Raw genomic sequence first — 16369 nt, forward strand, 5'->3', positions numbered from 1 at the left:
TTTGATTTATGCAATTAGCAGCCACCCATCTCCTGTTCACTGGCTAACCAATGTAACAGCTTGCTCACTTTTTTGCTTTTTGTTTCAGTAGTTCCCTTTTCTGTTTCCCAGAATGATTGGTCACTGTTTCATTCCATTTTTCTGTGTTATTTATTGCAGTATCATCATTTTTTAAAGAAGGCCTGACTAAAAGAAACATTAGCATTTTGTTTCTTCACAAGATGCTGCCTGACAAGCTGATTGTGACCATTCATTCTCTGCTTTTGCTTACGCTAGATGTGTTCTTTTTCTAAGAAAGCTACTGCAAAATGTGCAAGCAGGCAACATGACCCCACAAGAATGGAAAAGTGCCAGGAGTGTTTTAGCTAAGATAACAAGGTGTGGAGCTGGATGAACACAGCAGGCCAAGCAGCATCTTAGGAGCACAAAAGCTGATGTTTCGGGCCTAGACCCTTCATCAGAAGCTTTTGTGTTTTGTAGCCTGTGTGTGGAGTTTGTAGAGTGTATGCTTTATGGCAATACTTTAAAACCTTTCTATTCATCTTGTTTACCATGTGCTATAAAGTTAAATACATCCTCTGCTCTTCTTTTCTTCAAAGAGAATGTTTTCTTACAAACCTCTCTTGATTTGAAGCAATAGTAAGAATAGATCTAGAAACGGCTGAACACACCATTGTCAGTCTACATGAGGTAATGAACGTCAAATCCATAACCATCCTTAAAGGGGAAGTGGAAGAATATTCAACTGATAAAGGATTTAAAAAGGGAAAGTGAATAGGAAAGGAATACGTGAATAGCTGTTTCAGAGACACGACACCAGCTCTCTCTGCACTGTAAAGTCTGTGATTCTCAAGGCAAAATTACTGCTGACATTTAGAGTTTCATCCAGCAACTATGGCTTTCTCCAGGCTCTGTGGCCTTATCAGTCCACTGCAAAAATCTGACATTTAGATTTATGCTGTATCCGTGCAGAATTTAGAACTCCTTAGCAGAGCATCTCTGTTTCATGTCGAGCAGTGCTCAGTCAATCTAATATGATCGCTTTTAATGATTCCAATGTCTACCAACTTTTTATTGTTTATGCATTTAGTATATGTTCACTTGGTTCTGTTGCTAGCACTTTTATCTGACTGAAAAGACTGTAGGTTTGACAACTTAATAAAGTCTCTTGTTGGCTTGAAGTGTCTGCCAGCTCAGTTGCTCCATTAAAGATCCTATAACTGTACTGTATTTGAGAAAGGGCAGATAGTTTAATTGTTCAAATTCCTCCCTCAATCATGATGACACACAGCACCTCTTACTTACATCTGTAGGGTTTTGATATCATAACTGTTTTTCTCTCAAATAGCATTTCAAAACTGGCTTTGTTGTATGAAAAGTTTTGTGATAAACTAAACAAGTATGGGTATTATACAGTGTAGTTTTGGAAGTCATCAGATACTTAAATTTTTTCTGTAAACTGTTTTGTACAAATATTTAAAATGCAAACAGTTGAAAGGTGAATGGTGATATTATCCTTGGGAACAGCAACTTATGATGCAATGAGTGGATGATTTTGGTTTGACCTTTCTCCGCCAAGTGGTCTGCAATGTCAACCGTGTCGCCCTAATGAGTGACTGGTGTGACTTTGATGTCACTAAAAAGGTGACAGCTAGGATCAATTTAGTTGAAGTGTTCTTTCTTGTTTTCTGCCTTTCACTGCCTGCAGGCTAACTGAGGGCAGCACTAATTCTGACCTGTGACAACCCCAACCCCACACTAAACCACCCTGCTACTTGCTTACAGAGTCCATTGACCCATGAAAAGGTCTTACATGGTAGAAAATGGTGGAAAGTGTGACTCTTCATCAAAATGTACCTTAGTGAGAATCATCACAACAATGAAACTAGTCTATTGAGTTGCCAGCAAAGTTAATAAATTTATAGCTCAATATTTGAACTGGAAGTGATACTGACGCTGACAGTTTCTCTTTCTCTTTTTACTCTTCAGGTGTCAGAATTGAAGGGATTGGCTACTCATCTCCTGATTGGAAGTGTCATCTGTGAAACTAAGGACTTGTTCACAGCCAGACCACAAATGGTTGCCGTTGACATCAATGACCTTGGAACTGTTAAATTAAACCTCGAGGTGACTTGGTAGTAAGTATCACTTATTGACTGCAGCAATGCTTTTCACATTCCATAGATGGCAGTAGTGTTACTAGTCTATTCCTATCATTACCTTTACTCAGTTATTGTTTTTTATCAGTATAGGATATATTTTAAGATGTTTTTAAAATGACCTTAAAATATACCATGAAAAAAAATTTGATATTTATGGGAAGTGTTATTATAGAACGTGAGAAATTTAAAATATTCACTGTTATTGTGTACATGTTTTATCCACAGTCCATTTGACAAGGAAGACCTGACTCCATCCACAGGCAATCTAAATAAAGCCTCCAGTATACAAAGACGATGTTCTATCTACAGCCAAAACACCCCAGAAACCCCCACCTTTGAAGACTTCTCCTTCTTTGTAAGTAATGTGCTCAATTTTGAAGTTTGCACAAGATTACAGAAAATATTTTACAAGCCTAATAGTGAGCAATAGACTAGTACAAAGTTTCAATACAGCAAGTTGGTTTTTCTTGTTTTCACTTCCTGCATACTTTGCATCTTCATGTAATGAAATTCTGACATTAAGCAGACACTGGAATGTAAGCTGATATCTTATTACAGTGATACTACAATTGTCCACAATAAAGACAGTGTAGCCCAGCGGTTTAGGACACTACTTTTTTCACCTTTGGGACTTATCATGCACTAGTGGGATGAAATTCTCTTCTATCTGCTGACTGTATTGACTTAATATCATATGGTTCCAAATCAGTATGTAGAAAAGCCTAGGCATAATTTTACATTACATATTTCACTAAAAAGTGTTGATTGGTGTGGAAGGTAGAACTGTCACAATAGTGCAGCATGAATTGTTATTCTGTGGATCAAGCTATCTATGATGTGGGAAACTTCAAGGTGACAGGAAATAGGAAGCATTCTGTTTCTTATTTGACATCCGTCAATGTAATAGATACAATTTCTATTGTATTATCTGATTTAACTTCAGATGAGGTATATTTTCTGTGTGTTTATTATAATGGATAGGGTTTTCTGTGGGCAAGGGCATAACTCTGTGCCCATATTACTTACACCACTTCCTGCTTTGCCAGTACCACTAATATGTAAAACCTATTGTTGCATTCCAAAGATTTAGTTTCTAAGTTGAGTGTTAAAAAAAAAACATTAAAGCTTAAATTAGCAACATCAAGAGTTCAATTGGCTGGAGGCATTTGGTCAGAAGAAAACAATCAAGTTATATACAATAATTACAAATAAATCAAAATAGCATAAATTAACAATCGGGAAGATAAGGCATGCAGAATTGTTGAATTTTTAGATTGATCTTTCGGTGTTTATTGTGCTTTTACATGATTAATATGTCAAAACTCCAATATGTCAATAAGTGATTTTAAGATATTAAGGTTTGTTTCAGCTTCTTAGCTTGACCAGGGAGTTTTGAACTGCTAGTGACAACTGTAGACATTCTGAATATTCTGGTTCAGACACTTAGTGAGCATTAGTATATGACTTTGCGGCAATTATAGTTGGGCAGTATTTGGGTACAATCAAATTTGGGTGCTGATTGTCAACTTCTTTAAAGCTATCCAGCAAATTGGTGTTGGGGTGGGCTAGGCAGGGAGATTCTTGTAAGCAGAGACTCTATGGTTTTTCACAGGAATCTTCCAGAAGCACAAAGCTAGGTTCAATTGAACCGAGACCTACCTTGGCAGGTGTGTGTCCCCTAATGGTACACAATGGGATGGTGGTTGAAAAGAAAAATGGTAAGCCAGCAAAATTTGACTGCCATTGCTACAGAGGCTAGACGGACATCATTAAGATGAAGAGAATAAATCACTGACAGTGTATGTTATTTTGTTTATGAACTCTGTGGTCTCATACTTTCATTCATAGAACATGCTGTTACTGTGAGATTCCATTCCGTGGAGTTTGTTTTCATGTCAAATGCTTCAGTGGTATAATGCTAATGAGCAGCTACTGCCACAATTAAGTGGTTTGGTCACTGGGATTTGGTGTGGGGTCACTGATAGTTGGCAATGGCAGGCACCATGGGATATTATGGATGTGCGTGTGGGAATTCTTAGAGAGGACAGGAGGGCACACGGATTCTTCTTGGGTAGAAACCAAGAAAGAGAGGGGGGATGGATGTGGCTGCCTGTTTTACTGCCTGCCCAATATTTAGTCACATGAATCTAAATAGAACTGAAAATCAGGCAGGGTGTTTACCAAGTCATCATTCAGCAGGCTTTTATTGTGTAACAGGACTTGCCTGCCTGCTGGAGAGCTGGCGAGAGTGCCCATTGCCTGTTTTTGGAGGGGCAGCTGCTGAATCACAAACCATGTGATCAAGTAGTTGAGAACCCATTGGCAGGGTTTTCTTGAAATTAGGTGCTGAAGGAGGAGGATCTGCTTACCGACAGCTTCTGCCAGTCAAAAGCCGGCAGCTTTTTGGATCAGCAGCATTACTGAGAGACTGGCCACTGGGAAGATATCCATTGGAAGCTCAGGACCACAGAGTGATGCAGAATACTTCATTCTGACTGGTTAGATTATGCTGCTTGATAACGTCACTATTTGTGGTGGCCTGGAGATATACTGGACAATGTCAGATTCAGACTGGCATCAAGAGAGAAGAAATGCATGCCATACAGATCTCCACCTCACTGTAGATAGCCTTCTTCGAGGTTAGAGATGAGCAATTGCACTTTACTGTTGACTAAAAGATTTGGTTCAATAACATTGCATGGTTTGTGGGACTTCTAAGTGAAGTTGGGATTTAGACAACAGAAGCCATATCCTGAGGGTAACTTCAGAATCCTTCTTATTTTCAGGTGTTGATATGGCTAGCCAAGCAGACTTTATTACCATTTGATGCTTCAGCCTCCTTGACTGAATCACACTTCAGAACATCAATTACCACTTTTCTCTTTGACGTTCATTATTTGAGAAAGATGGCCTGAAATCTGGTTGATGCATTCAGGTCTCATTGAAAATTCATAAAGTACATTTTTGTCAGGTTCTAGAAGACTGTGCTCATGAAGTGAACTTAATCCAGCTCTGAACTCTTCATCACATCACCATAATGTAAAGATTTGGAGTCAGAGAATTGAATACCCATTTCATATTTTGAAGATTCTTTTTTATTTCAACAGCAAGAGGTTTTCCTTGAGGCCAGTTGGGTAGAATGCCCTGTGTACCTCCCACTGAATAAGACTCAACATGCCATATTTGTCCCTGAGATTTTGGGTCACAGGTTTCATTAGCCTTTTCTGAGACAATTTGGTACAAATCTGAATTGCAGGGTATATAAAATGTGCTGAATGTATAGAATTTGGAGGGTAAACGGGTCTAGATATTAGAAAAAGATACATGGCCACAGAGATTCAATTTGGGTAGAAACAAAACAAAATGGGTAGGATTGATTCAGCTGCTTGGTATTCTGTTCATCCAATCTTCATTGACATTGACCTTAAAACTTTGAATATCTTGTTTCCAGTGGTGTAACCTAACTTATTACATAGAAACTTAGTGAGATTTTGCTTAGATGTTTAAGGTTTAAAGAAAGAGATTTAAATATCATTTGTGGAGGGTTTGGGATGTCAAAGTGTTAAAGAAGTGATTAACCTTTGCCAGGCCTTCAATCTTTGCCTACTATCTTCCCATAACAAATACACTGCCAGTGACCTGACTATAGTTTCTTTTAAATATTCAGCTTCTTCCATTAAGCATTTACCACGTTTACTAACCCTTTGAATTTTGACATGCCAAGAAATGCCTGCAGCCAACACCAGACAGACTACGGCTGTCATTCATAGATGCTCTTCGGGACACGTTCTTTGACAAATTCAGACGGAGTCGCTCATTCAGTGACCTGCCATCTCTTAGGCTGCATCCTAGGGAAAGGTTGGAACTCTATGTGAGTCCCCTTTGTGGGAGTGATTTCTTTCTGTGATTGGGATCTTGCCAGTCGCATGTATGTTTGTTCCTGTAACAGCAGTTGCTGATCTAATAGATCTATGCGCATCATTCCACTCCCTCGTGATAGTGTGACAAAGCAAAAAAGTCCTCACTAATAATCAAATTCTTTTATGAATAAACTAATGGAGAACAGTTATACCTGATAGGAAGCCCAGTTGTTTTCATATGTGAGTTATTGAAATTCCTTATTTGCCAACTGGTCACAATGTATTGGCAAATACCTGGTGTTTGTATTCCAGGTAAGCTTTAACAGTTATCCCCCATCTGGTGCTCCTCAGTAGTCTCATCAAATATTACCTGAAGGCACCTACATTTCAGTGATTGCATAATTGACATGGATTTATTTGTGCCCAGTCACGGATGCCATCCCTGGCAGACACCTGTGGTAAGGATTCTGGGACGGAAATCCAGTTGCTGTAATTGTTCATAGAATCTCCACAAAGTGGAAACAGGCCCTTTCGGCTCAACAAGTTCACACTGACTCTCAGAGTATCCAACCCAGACCCATCCCCCTATAACACATCTAACCTACGCATCCCTGAACATTATGGGCAATTTAGCATGGCTAACCCACCTAGCCTGCACATCTTTGGACTGTGGGAGCAAACCGGAGCACCCGCAGGAAACCTACGCAGACATGGGGAGAATGTGCAAACTCCACACAGACAGTTGCCCGAGGCTGGAATCGAATGCAGGTTCCTGGCACTGTGACATAGCAGTGCTAACCACTGAGCCACTACGCATTACAGGCATTGGAGCAGGTTTTATTGCCTCCCCCCACCACCTCACATCCATCAATTTGACGGGGACTTGGCCAAGAGCTACTCCCTGTTATTTAATGATCTGATGGACATGTAGGATGTTGAGATGGGATGGCCTGTTAAGACCATTCTACCTCATTTCTATTGGCTCTCCACCCTTATTAGAGGATCCTTGTGAGATCCCAATCATGTAGAAAGGAGCAAAGATCACGAATAATGCGTCTCAAGCTTTTTCTCCTGTGCTTTGCACCAATAAACTCGGTATTGTAGCTGGAAATTTGACCAATAATTTGCTGCTGTCCAATTTTGTTGATTACCCATTACGAAGACCTCTCTATTGCCTGAATATTAAAACTTAAGATGAGAAATTAGTTTTATCCATAATCACTATTTATCTGCCCAAATCCCTCCTTTGTTGTAACCAGTACTCTAATTAAGCTCCTTGCATCCTACCTGTCTACATCTGTGTTGACAACTATGAGGTTAAGCCTGGACGCCTTACTGCAAATGATAGCTTACCCATGGCACTGATTTACAATAGATGTCAACTATAGGAATATTTCTTGAGGGATTGGTATGTATTTTTACATGGTTTGGTTTGAGAAGTATAGAAGAAGTTTGTTTATATCATTATTTATGTTACTTAATGCACTCATTAATAATGATTAAACACATACTTCTAAGTAGGAAATGGAATAATATTCCTTTTCCACTGGCTGTGGCATCAGGCAACTGATGTTCCAACATGTGATTCCTTTCTTTATACCATGCATGATATTGTCATGTGTGCATTGTTTGACCTTAAATACACCGGAGTGTACAAACACCAACACTACCAGAAACAGCACTGACCCACTTATTTGGCATTTGATCATTGCAGAGTTAACTTGACAACCTTCAAACCAGAGGCTGAATCTTTGATGTGATAATTACAAAAAAAAACTTTTTCAACTTTATTACACTGCTCTTCAGTTTCAAACTAATTTAATTCTGCATATATGGACATTTTTCAGCAAAATGTAATAAAGTCGACATTAAGCACAGTAGTCGCAGCTTAATTGTTTCAATTTGCTCCACAAAAACAAATTTAATGATGCTGTCTATTTCATTTAAGGGACTTTTTTAAAAACAAAAATTTACTTATTAAAATTACCTCATTGGCTTGTTTGTATATTAACTACGAAATAAAACTCTACAGAATTATTTACAACACCTTGTTGCAAAAACTGAGGGTGGATAGTGTTGATGTTTTCCAGTTTGTGATTGCTAGTAATGTGACAAGTAACATTTTGGCATCTTTGTATCTCATTTATACAAGTCTCCAAGGTTTTCATACTCATTGCATGTTGAATTAATCTTTTTTATTGTCTGCTGTTAATTGCATCTTGCTTCTTTGTCTCATCCAGTTCTAAATTGGAGTATGAGTTGTAAGAGCAGCTTGAATATTGTAAAATATCAAAATGGACCATAATTTTCTTAATAGTTATTATAGTCCTTTCGCAAAGCTCCTCAAAGGACCTATGGTGTCATTTTTATCTTAGAAAATAGTAAAAAGCAGGTAATATAAATTCCTGTTATACCTCTCTTCTGATTTTCACCTATATTGACTGAAGCATCCTCCTTCTGATGAAGGAGTATATTTTAGGACATCTCAACTTTAATCCTAACTTTTATTTTGTAGAATAGAACGGATCAGAAACAGACAATTGCTCTCATATCAAAGATTGTGGTGACAGGACAAATAATTCACTATGATTCGATGCTGTAAATATTTTTTAGTAAAGGTTTCAAATATTTGACTTCAAAGTCTGAATGATCCAATGTTTATGAACAATAAAGGAGATTTGATTCTTCACTTTCCCAAACGGTTGTTGTTTTTATGATATAAGTTTATCTGTTTATACTACCCATCTTTGAAGTGAGACCTTGCCAGTTGCCATTGCCCTGTGACAATGACACTTTTAATAACTACATTATATGCTACTTTTTGATATTTTCTTTGGTCCATTTTGATCAACACCTGTCCAAAACTGCCACAATATTCGTAAAGGTGGTCCTTTACTTAAACTGTGTCTATCTGCATATTTTTACAGCAGGGTTTTTTTTATTCCAGTCTTCGCAGTTTGAAGATGACATCTTTGATAATGAGAATTTGACCAGTGAGTCCATTTCATTTAGCCATGGATACCTTGCAAATGGCACATGTTTCAGCCAGCCTAGTTTGACGCCCACTAGCCGGGTTTACTCCAATCCTGAAATCACAGTGACTCCACCCAATATTCAAGATGAAGACTCTGAATCTCAGCTTTCGGCTGTTGAGACAAATGAGATATCAATACCAGCAAACGAAACAAAGAGAACTGGTGATCCAAACGCACTTCAATCTGACCAAGGAGAACAGGTGACAGATATTGGCAACCTGTCATCTATAAAAGTAGGATGCCAGAAACAGGGATCCAGCCAAGAAACTGGCATATTTTTAGAATCCAGTGACACGGTGGGAATCCTTCAAGATTCAGATGAGCTGTCTGACGTAAAACCTGTTGAATTGGATGCATATGAAGGCAATCTAACCAAACAATTGGTGAAGCGATTAACCTCAACAGAAAGGTTACTAGCTCCTGATGGACAAGAATTCGATGCCTGTATATCAAATGGATGTGAAGGAACAAGGCCAGTGTTGGAGATGAGCCTGGAGGAAGCCCTGCAGGGTCTTCTTCTATCATTGGAGCCACACAAAGAGCAATATAAAGAGCTTCAAGATTTAGACCAAGAAGTCATGAAACTTGAGGACCTGTTAAAGGTCAGTATTTTCAAATGAATCTGATCCATAAAATGTTCTGCAAGCATACAATTATTGTTTTATGTAGACTCATCCGATAGTTAAAAAAACTGCTTGATGTAAGGCTGTCTACATGAAATATCAGTTTGTATGAATGTGTACCAGAGAATCAGTGGTGGTGGTGCCCATGTATCCAGATGAGGAGAAATTGGGTGTCTCACTAATTGCACACAAAGTTCTCTGTCTGCTCACAATTGGAGATGATGTCTTTTTTAAAATATCTTCCCACTATTAATTGGGCCAAGGAAGCCATTTTTGCAGCAAGTATGTTCTAAATGCAGGTTATATCTCCTCTCAGAGATTTCCTATATCTGGAATTGAGCCCTGAGATTGGAAAATTGCCAGTGTCAACCCAAAATTAAAAAATAGGACCTATATAAACTAGAAGGTTATTGGCTGATTAATCTAATATCTGTCGTGAGGAAGTTATTGGGAAATGTTATAAGACCACTTGGGCAGACACGAACTGACCAGAGAGGCAGTAGGGGGTTTTGTGATGGGTAGGTCATGTTTATAGGACCTTCTTGAGTTGTTTTTGGGGTATTATCTTAGATAAGGGAGTGTCTCTGAATGTTGTTTATATGGACTTTAGAATCTGTTCAACAAGTTGCACATAAAGAGTCTCTTACAAGACAGTACATTAAATTGGAAACAACCTTACTAGCACTGATGAGTAAAGAGTTAGAAGGTGTGAAGCAGACAGTAAAATGATGGCTCATAGCATAATGGGGAAGTCTCTGTTGACAATCCCAAGAATCTAAGCTCATGCCTGTCCTTTTCACTATATTTTTAAACAACTTGGATGAAATAATGGAAGACCATTTATCCAAGTTTCCTGAAGACACTAAGTTAGGCATCACAGTAAAAAAGTGTAGATGGAAGCAAAGAGTTGCAACGGGACATTAATAGATAATAGATGGACAAAATGGAGCAGGTGATGTTCAATGTGGGAGGTGTGAGGTGATTTACCTTTGACAAGGAAAGATAGATCAGAACATTTTTTGAGTAGCGAGAAATGAGAAGCGGTAGAGAAGCCAAAGTTTTACAGCTGGATTCGAGAGGTCAGGTCAATTCTAGACCCCTTTAAAAATGACAAGTAGGACCTGATTCTAGGGTCCCCTTCCCTGTTCTCAGTCACAGAAATTTTCACCTGGGTGGGATATGGGTATGAATAATAAGGCCACATCTCTTACCCCAGTCTGGCTGGTTGCATTGTGGGAAAAGGCATCTCGTAATCCCAACAAATTTGACTTTCACAATTTTTATGAAGTTGGATGCCCTTCTTGTGAATGAATAATGGCCAGTGGCCCCTCAGGAGTTGTGAACTCCACTCTGAATTTCAGAAGTCTTTTGGAAGGTATAATTTAAAAGGTTTTGCTATTCACCCTCCATGCACACCCCCATGCCCTTTCCATGCCTTCTCTGCTATCTATGCCATGCGCCTCCTTCCAGATGCTCCTTATCCACTGAACTAATGTGCACCAAAGAAACCAATGATCTTTATGATATAGCAAGTTTGGAAGTGCCTTAAAAAAACACCCATTCAAAAATCTGCTTGAACAGAAACACTGCTGTTACAAACCTACAACAGTGTCAATCAGAAGTATTATTGTGTTAACATAGAAGATTTAACACACAACATAATAAACAAAGAAATATGTATTAAGAAGGGGCAAAGAAGCTTGGACTTGACATGGGAAATGGACCGGGGCAAGGATAAAGTTGGAAAGTCGAATAACCTGTAATACAACTAGGATGAAGTCCATGAGAAATTGGCAGACCTTCTAAATTCACCAGCCTCTGTGACCACATCCAGTCTGCATCAATGGTTAACAGGTCTGACTTGATCCTGCTCCCATATCTCCAAAGCAAAATTGGGCTTGAAGGGGTCAATTTTACACAGATGGGTCTGCCATGTTGAACAGTTTCTCAACTTGATGTTTCCACCTTGATGGTGAAATTCAGGCTTTTAGTGTCTCAGTTCTGGGATCTTTTAAGGCCAGAGGGTCATTGCAAAAGATTTTAATGGTTGTTGGATATTAACTTCTATCTCAAGGGATGGAAGCTAATTTACGGCAACTTTCAGCACAAGTTTAGCTCCAGCTGGAGTACTGCATTCAGCACTGGACATCAAACTTCTGGAAGGCCATACTGGCCCTGAAGTGGTTGCAAAACAGTTTCACCAGATTGACACTGGGGCTAAAAGGATTGAATTAATGAGGAAAGATTGTGTTGACTAGGCTTGTATTCCTTCAAATATAGATTAGGGGATAATCTAATAAATCTTTCAAGATAATTAAGGGAGTTAAACACAAATGCCGAATATTGAAATTAGAGCTAGTGCATTCAGAGGTCATGTCAGGAAACACTCCTTGTCATAATTATTTGTGAAATGCAGTCACTGTTGTTATGTGGGCAAAGTGACTAAATTACATAGAATAGGTTTTCTGAGCTCTGCTTCTGACATAGAGTTATCTCTGATAGGAGCATCAATCAGGACTCCCAATTTAAACAACCCTAATCATTCATCATTGATTTAAATCAGGGGAAAAATTAGAAGCAATGAAAATTGGGCCCAGTGGCCTCTGTGCCCAATTCTCAAATCAGCAGTCACGATTTTATAATGTGAGTTCAAAATGACAACTTTTATGAAGACAGTGGTCAGCATAAAGATCTACTATAGTGGTAACACCAACAGTGATTTGTGTCAAAGTTCAACGTTTTGTTCATTTGCAATGAATTTAGAAGATTGTATGTGAGTATGATAGAGTGTTCCCATTTTCAAAATTGAAAGTGTAGCAACAATCCTCCCTCCCCTTACTCCTGTAGTCACCCAATTGAGAGTAATACTGACTTCAATTTTCACAACATTCCAAGATTCCCTCGGACCATGCACCAGTCATAGCCATGAGAGAAGAGAATGCAGATGGCCGCCTCCTGTGACTCTGTGCTGCTCTGAACCAGCAAGAATTGATCCGCAATGACTGTTCCCCAGCTATTGCCACACATCTCTTTGATGGTAGTAGAGAGATGCAGGATCCAAAGGGGATCAGTTACCTGGACTTGATAACATTCTGTGCCATGATCTGCTCTAACACATCAAATCAAATTACAATAATTTGCTGCTCTGATAATTGAATTCTTACCTCTATTTTCATTAATTTTTAAAAAAAGTCCTAATCTCTTTGGCTTCTTTCTTTGTCAAACTACTCATATTTTAATTTCGTGATTCTCACTGATTCATTCTGCTTGCAGTGCAAACCGAATACAAACAGAAGCAGATCATCCAGTTTAAGTCTGACTGTTGAAAGTGCTTTAGAAAGCTTTGACTTCCTAAACACATCAGATTTTGATGAGGATGATGGTGGTGATCATGATGCCAACTCTGAATGTTCTGACGTTGAGGCACAGAAAAATATTTGGTAAGTTTATCAGGTTAAGTTCAGGGTGAAGATTATACTAAACTTCTTCATACCTAGCATAAGGAAGATGTCTTTTTAGAAAGGCCAGTTTTTATTTATCACAATGCTTAGGAATGATTTTATGAAGATAGAACAGGCACAGATTATTGCGAACATGTTAACCGGTGTTTTCTAACTGTTGGAAACCTAGCCAATTTTAATGTCAGGGCCTAATCAGCTTGATACTGGCCAACATCTGGTGAAAACCATAGGAAAGTTGGTGGGAAATAATTGCACATTGGTTAAAACCAGACAACTCAGTCACAAAACTGTGCACAATTTAAGAATGGAGACAGATTTGGAGGTGGCCACAAAGGTTTGATGGTGGTGTTAATGGGGGGTGAAGGAGGGAACAATTACACATCCCTTGCAGGACCTGGTGGAACTCTCCTCCATTCCTGGTCCTAAAAAGAGGAAGAAATACACTCCTAGACACATGTTTTCTACTAATGTTTCTCCTGTTGCTCGTTTCAGACAATTAAGAAAACTGCAGTCACTTAATTGCTCTGGTCAATGTTAAAGTGGCTTTTGGATCCTTTTCTAAGCTTTCATGACCAAGAAAAACCCCTCCAGTTTTTTCTCAGAGATAATGGGAACTGCAGATGCTGGAGAATCCAAGATAACAAAATGTGGAGCTGGATAAACACAGCAGGCCGAGTAGCATCTCAGGAGCACAAAAGCTGATGATTTGAGCCTAGACCCTTCGTCAGAGAGGGGGATGGGGAGAGGGTTCTGAAATAAATACAGAGGGAGGGGGAGGCGGACTGAAGATGGATAGAGGAGAAGATAGGTGGAGAGGAGAGTATAGGTGGGGAGCGGATAGGTCAGTCCGGGGAGGACGGACAGCTCAAGGAGGCGGGATGAGGTTGGTAGGTGGGAAATGGAGGTGCGGCTTGAGGTGGGAGGAGCTGGGACCACCATTTCCCACCTACCAACCTCATCTCGCCTCCTTGACCCGTCCGTCCACCCCGGACTGACCTATCCCCTCCCCACCTCCCCACCTATACTCTCCTCTCCACCTATCTTCTCCTCTATCCATCTTCGGTCCGCCTCCCCCTCTCTCCCTATTTATTTCAGAACCCTCTCCCCATCCCCATCTCAGATGAAGGGTCTTGGCCTGAAACGTCAGCTTTTGTGCTCCTGAGATGCTGCTCAGCCTGCTGTGTTCATCCAGTTTTGTCTCAGTGGGTTTGATATCTGCAATTTAAAATATTTGATGGGGAGAGGGGTAGTTTGCACAGAATGCAATAAGATGAATCTCTTGTTCTGTTTTGATAGACCTGGTCAGCTTCCACACAGATTCTTTGCACTATAGATACATCTGTTACTGAAAGGTGACAAAAAAAATGTCCTTAGTGTTGCCAATATGGCTTTTGCAAAAGTCACTTATTACATTTGTGCAATATGCCACTGAATGCAGGAAATTTATGTCTTGTGTAATTATTTATAAGTGAGGAAGATTTTAAGTTAAAGCTGAGAATTTATCTCAAAAGGGATTTTAAAAAAATCACAAGATCTGCTGTGGATGTCTGTGTGCCTAATTCATAGCCTTCCTGACTCCCCACATACAATGATTTTTGAGTTCAATTCCCTAATTATCACTTCTATTCAGCAATGTTTTGCTCATGAAACCCAAACTTGAAAACTTAGTTTAATGTATTCTTAGATTTCTTTTATTCTGATTGCCTCAGCTCTTAAAGCCTCTTAATATATAATTATGTGGTTTAAGTTTTCATGTAGAGATTGATTGATTGATTGATTGAATTAGTAGATCTCATTGGTCTGTGTCTCTAAAACTGGCAAAGTATCAAACAATTTGTCACCTGAGGTGTTCAGCTGTTTAATTGATGGCTGTCTGCCGGAAAACAGCCTGTAGGCAAGGATTGCTGGTGGTGACTTGAGGTTAGAACTAATCTTAAGGAGAAAGAAGCCGCATTTACATGGTGACTTACAGAATGTTCTAAAGTACTTAGCAATTGATAAATTATTTTATAATGCAGTTACACAGAGATCCCAAAAAATAATTGTAATGAATGATCATTTAATCGGTTTCAACGCTGTTGACTAAAGAATGAACATTGGCAGTGATGACAAAGAGCATCAATGGGTACTATCATTTCCTAACACAGCAAGTTGACCTGTCTAGTTTAACTTTGCAGTATCACGTTGGAAGATTTCTGGTCTTTGAAACAATATTAACAATATAGCAATTTAGAATATTTATAAGAAATGTTGAGTATTTGGCCAGTGTTCAGAATTAGACACTTTGCTAGTTAAATTAGTGACGTGCTGGCAGTGAGGATTTGAACTCATCCGTAAAAGCACAAATCTAAAAACCTGAATTTATAAAACGTGGATTGCTTGTTGTTAGCATAATTTAGATGAAGTAGTGCAGAATTCATTTTATTTTATCCCCAGCCCAGATTTTGACAAAGCTGTGTGCTGGCATATATGATCAGCATGATTTGAATAAAATATCAGTCTCTCTCCTCCATTCTGAACCAAATTACATGGGGGGAAAAGGTTCCATCTAGAGTGAAAACCAGGAACAGATGAAGTCAGGCCCAACTCTGTTTGAAGTGATGAAACCATTTAGTTAAAAGCCCTGTGCAAAAGAATTTTTCTTCACCTCTATGTTTAAGTAATTGACATACCCAAGAAAATAACTCTCCAAAAAAAGTTAATGACATCTTAACTATGTAGTGTGCATGATTCATCTAACTTATCAAATGAGGGGATCGGATATTCTTGTCCATTCAGTAGGTTATATTTTGATATATGTATGATTTAATACTAGTTTCTGGAGTATCTCTACCAAGTCAACCTTGACTCCATTCAGTTTGGTGACAGTGACACACAACTGAATTATGGTGAAAATAATTGTAAGCTGAGGGATTGTCAATATTAAAAAGAATAAAAAACAAATTGGAGGTATGAACCTCAAGAAATAGGAATTGAGATTTAATAGCCTAAATTTTGTACTAGGATGGAGAGACTGAAAAAGTCAATGAGATTCAGAGGTTTATGGCTGTTGGACAGCATGAGTTAGATTAGGAATGTGGGACCATGGCAGCACATTTCAAACTCTGAAAGAAAAATAAGACTTGAAAGATGCTTACCAGCATTAAACAGGTTAGTGATATTGATAAAACTGGGAAAGACCAAGAGAAATCATTTGGAGGAACAGAGCTTTAATATGTAGAGCAAAGC

At 38.8% G+C, this 16369-nt stretch overlaps 1 protein-coding gene across 7 annotated transcripts in view; it reads left to right on the forward strand.

Moving 5' to 3' along the window:
* Positions 1-16369, forward strand: part of ripor2 (RHO family interacting cell polarization regulator 2) — a 202239-nt gene that overhangs the window by 162219 nt on the left and 23651 nt on the right. For 6 of the 7 annotated variants that reach the window (XM_059653418.1, XM_059653415.1, XM_059653421.1 and 3 more), the window contains 5 exons: positions 1990-2138; positions 2388-2517; positions 5887-6033; positions 8970-9659; positions 12954-13120. In XM_059653418.1, the coding sequence (XP_059509401.1) occupies positions 1990-2138; positions 2388-2517; positions 5887-6033; positions 8970-9659; positions 12954-13120 (1283 nt within the window). The remainder of the gene's footprint in view (positions 1-1989; positions 2139-2387; positions 2518-5886; positions 6034-8969; positions 9660-12953; positions 13121-16369) is intronic. The other variant, XM_059653437.1, reaches the window with a different exon arrangement.

Source organism: Stegostoma tigrinum, chromosome 2 (assembly GCF_030684315.1).
Source record: "Stegostoma tigrinum isolate sSteTig4 chromosome 2, sSteTig4.hap1, whole genome shotgun sequence".
Lineage (NCBI taxonomy): Eukaryota > Metazoa > Chordata > Chondrichthyes > Orectolobiformes > Stegostomatidae > Stegostoma > Stegostoma tigrinum.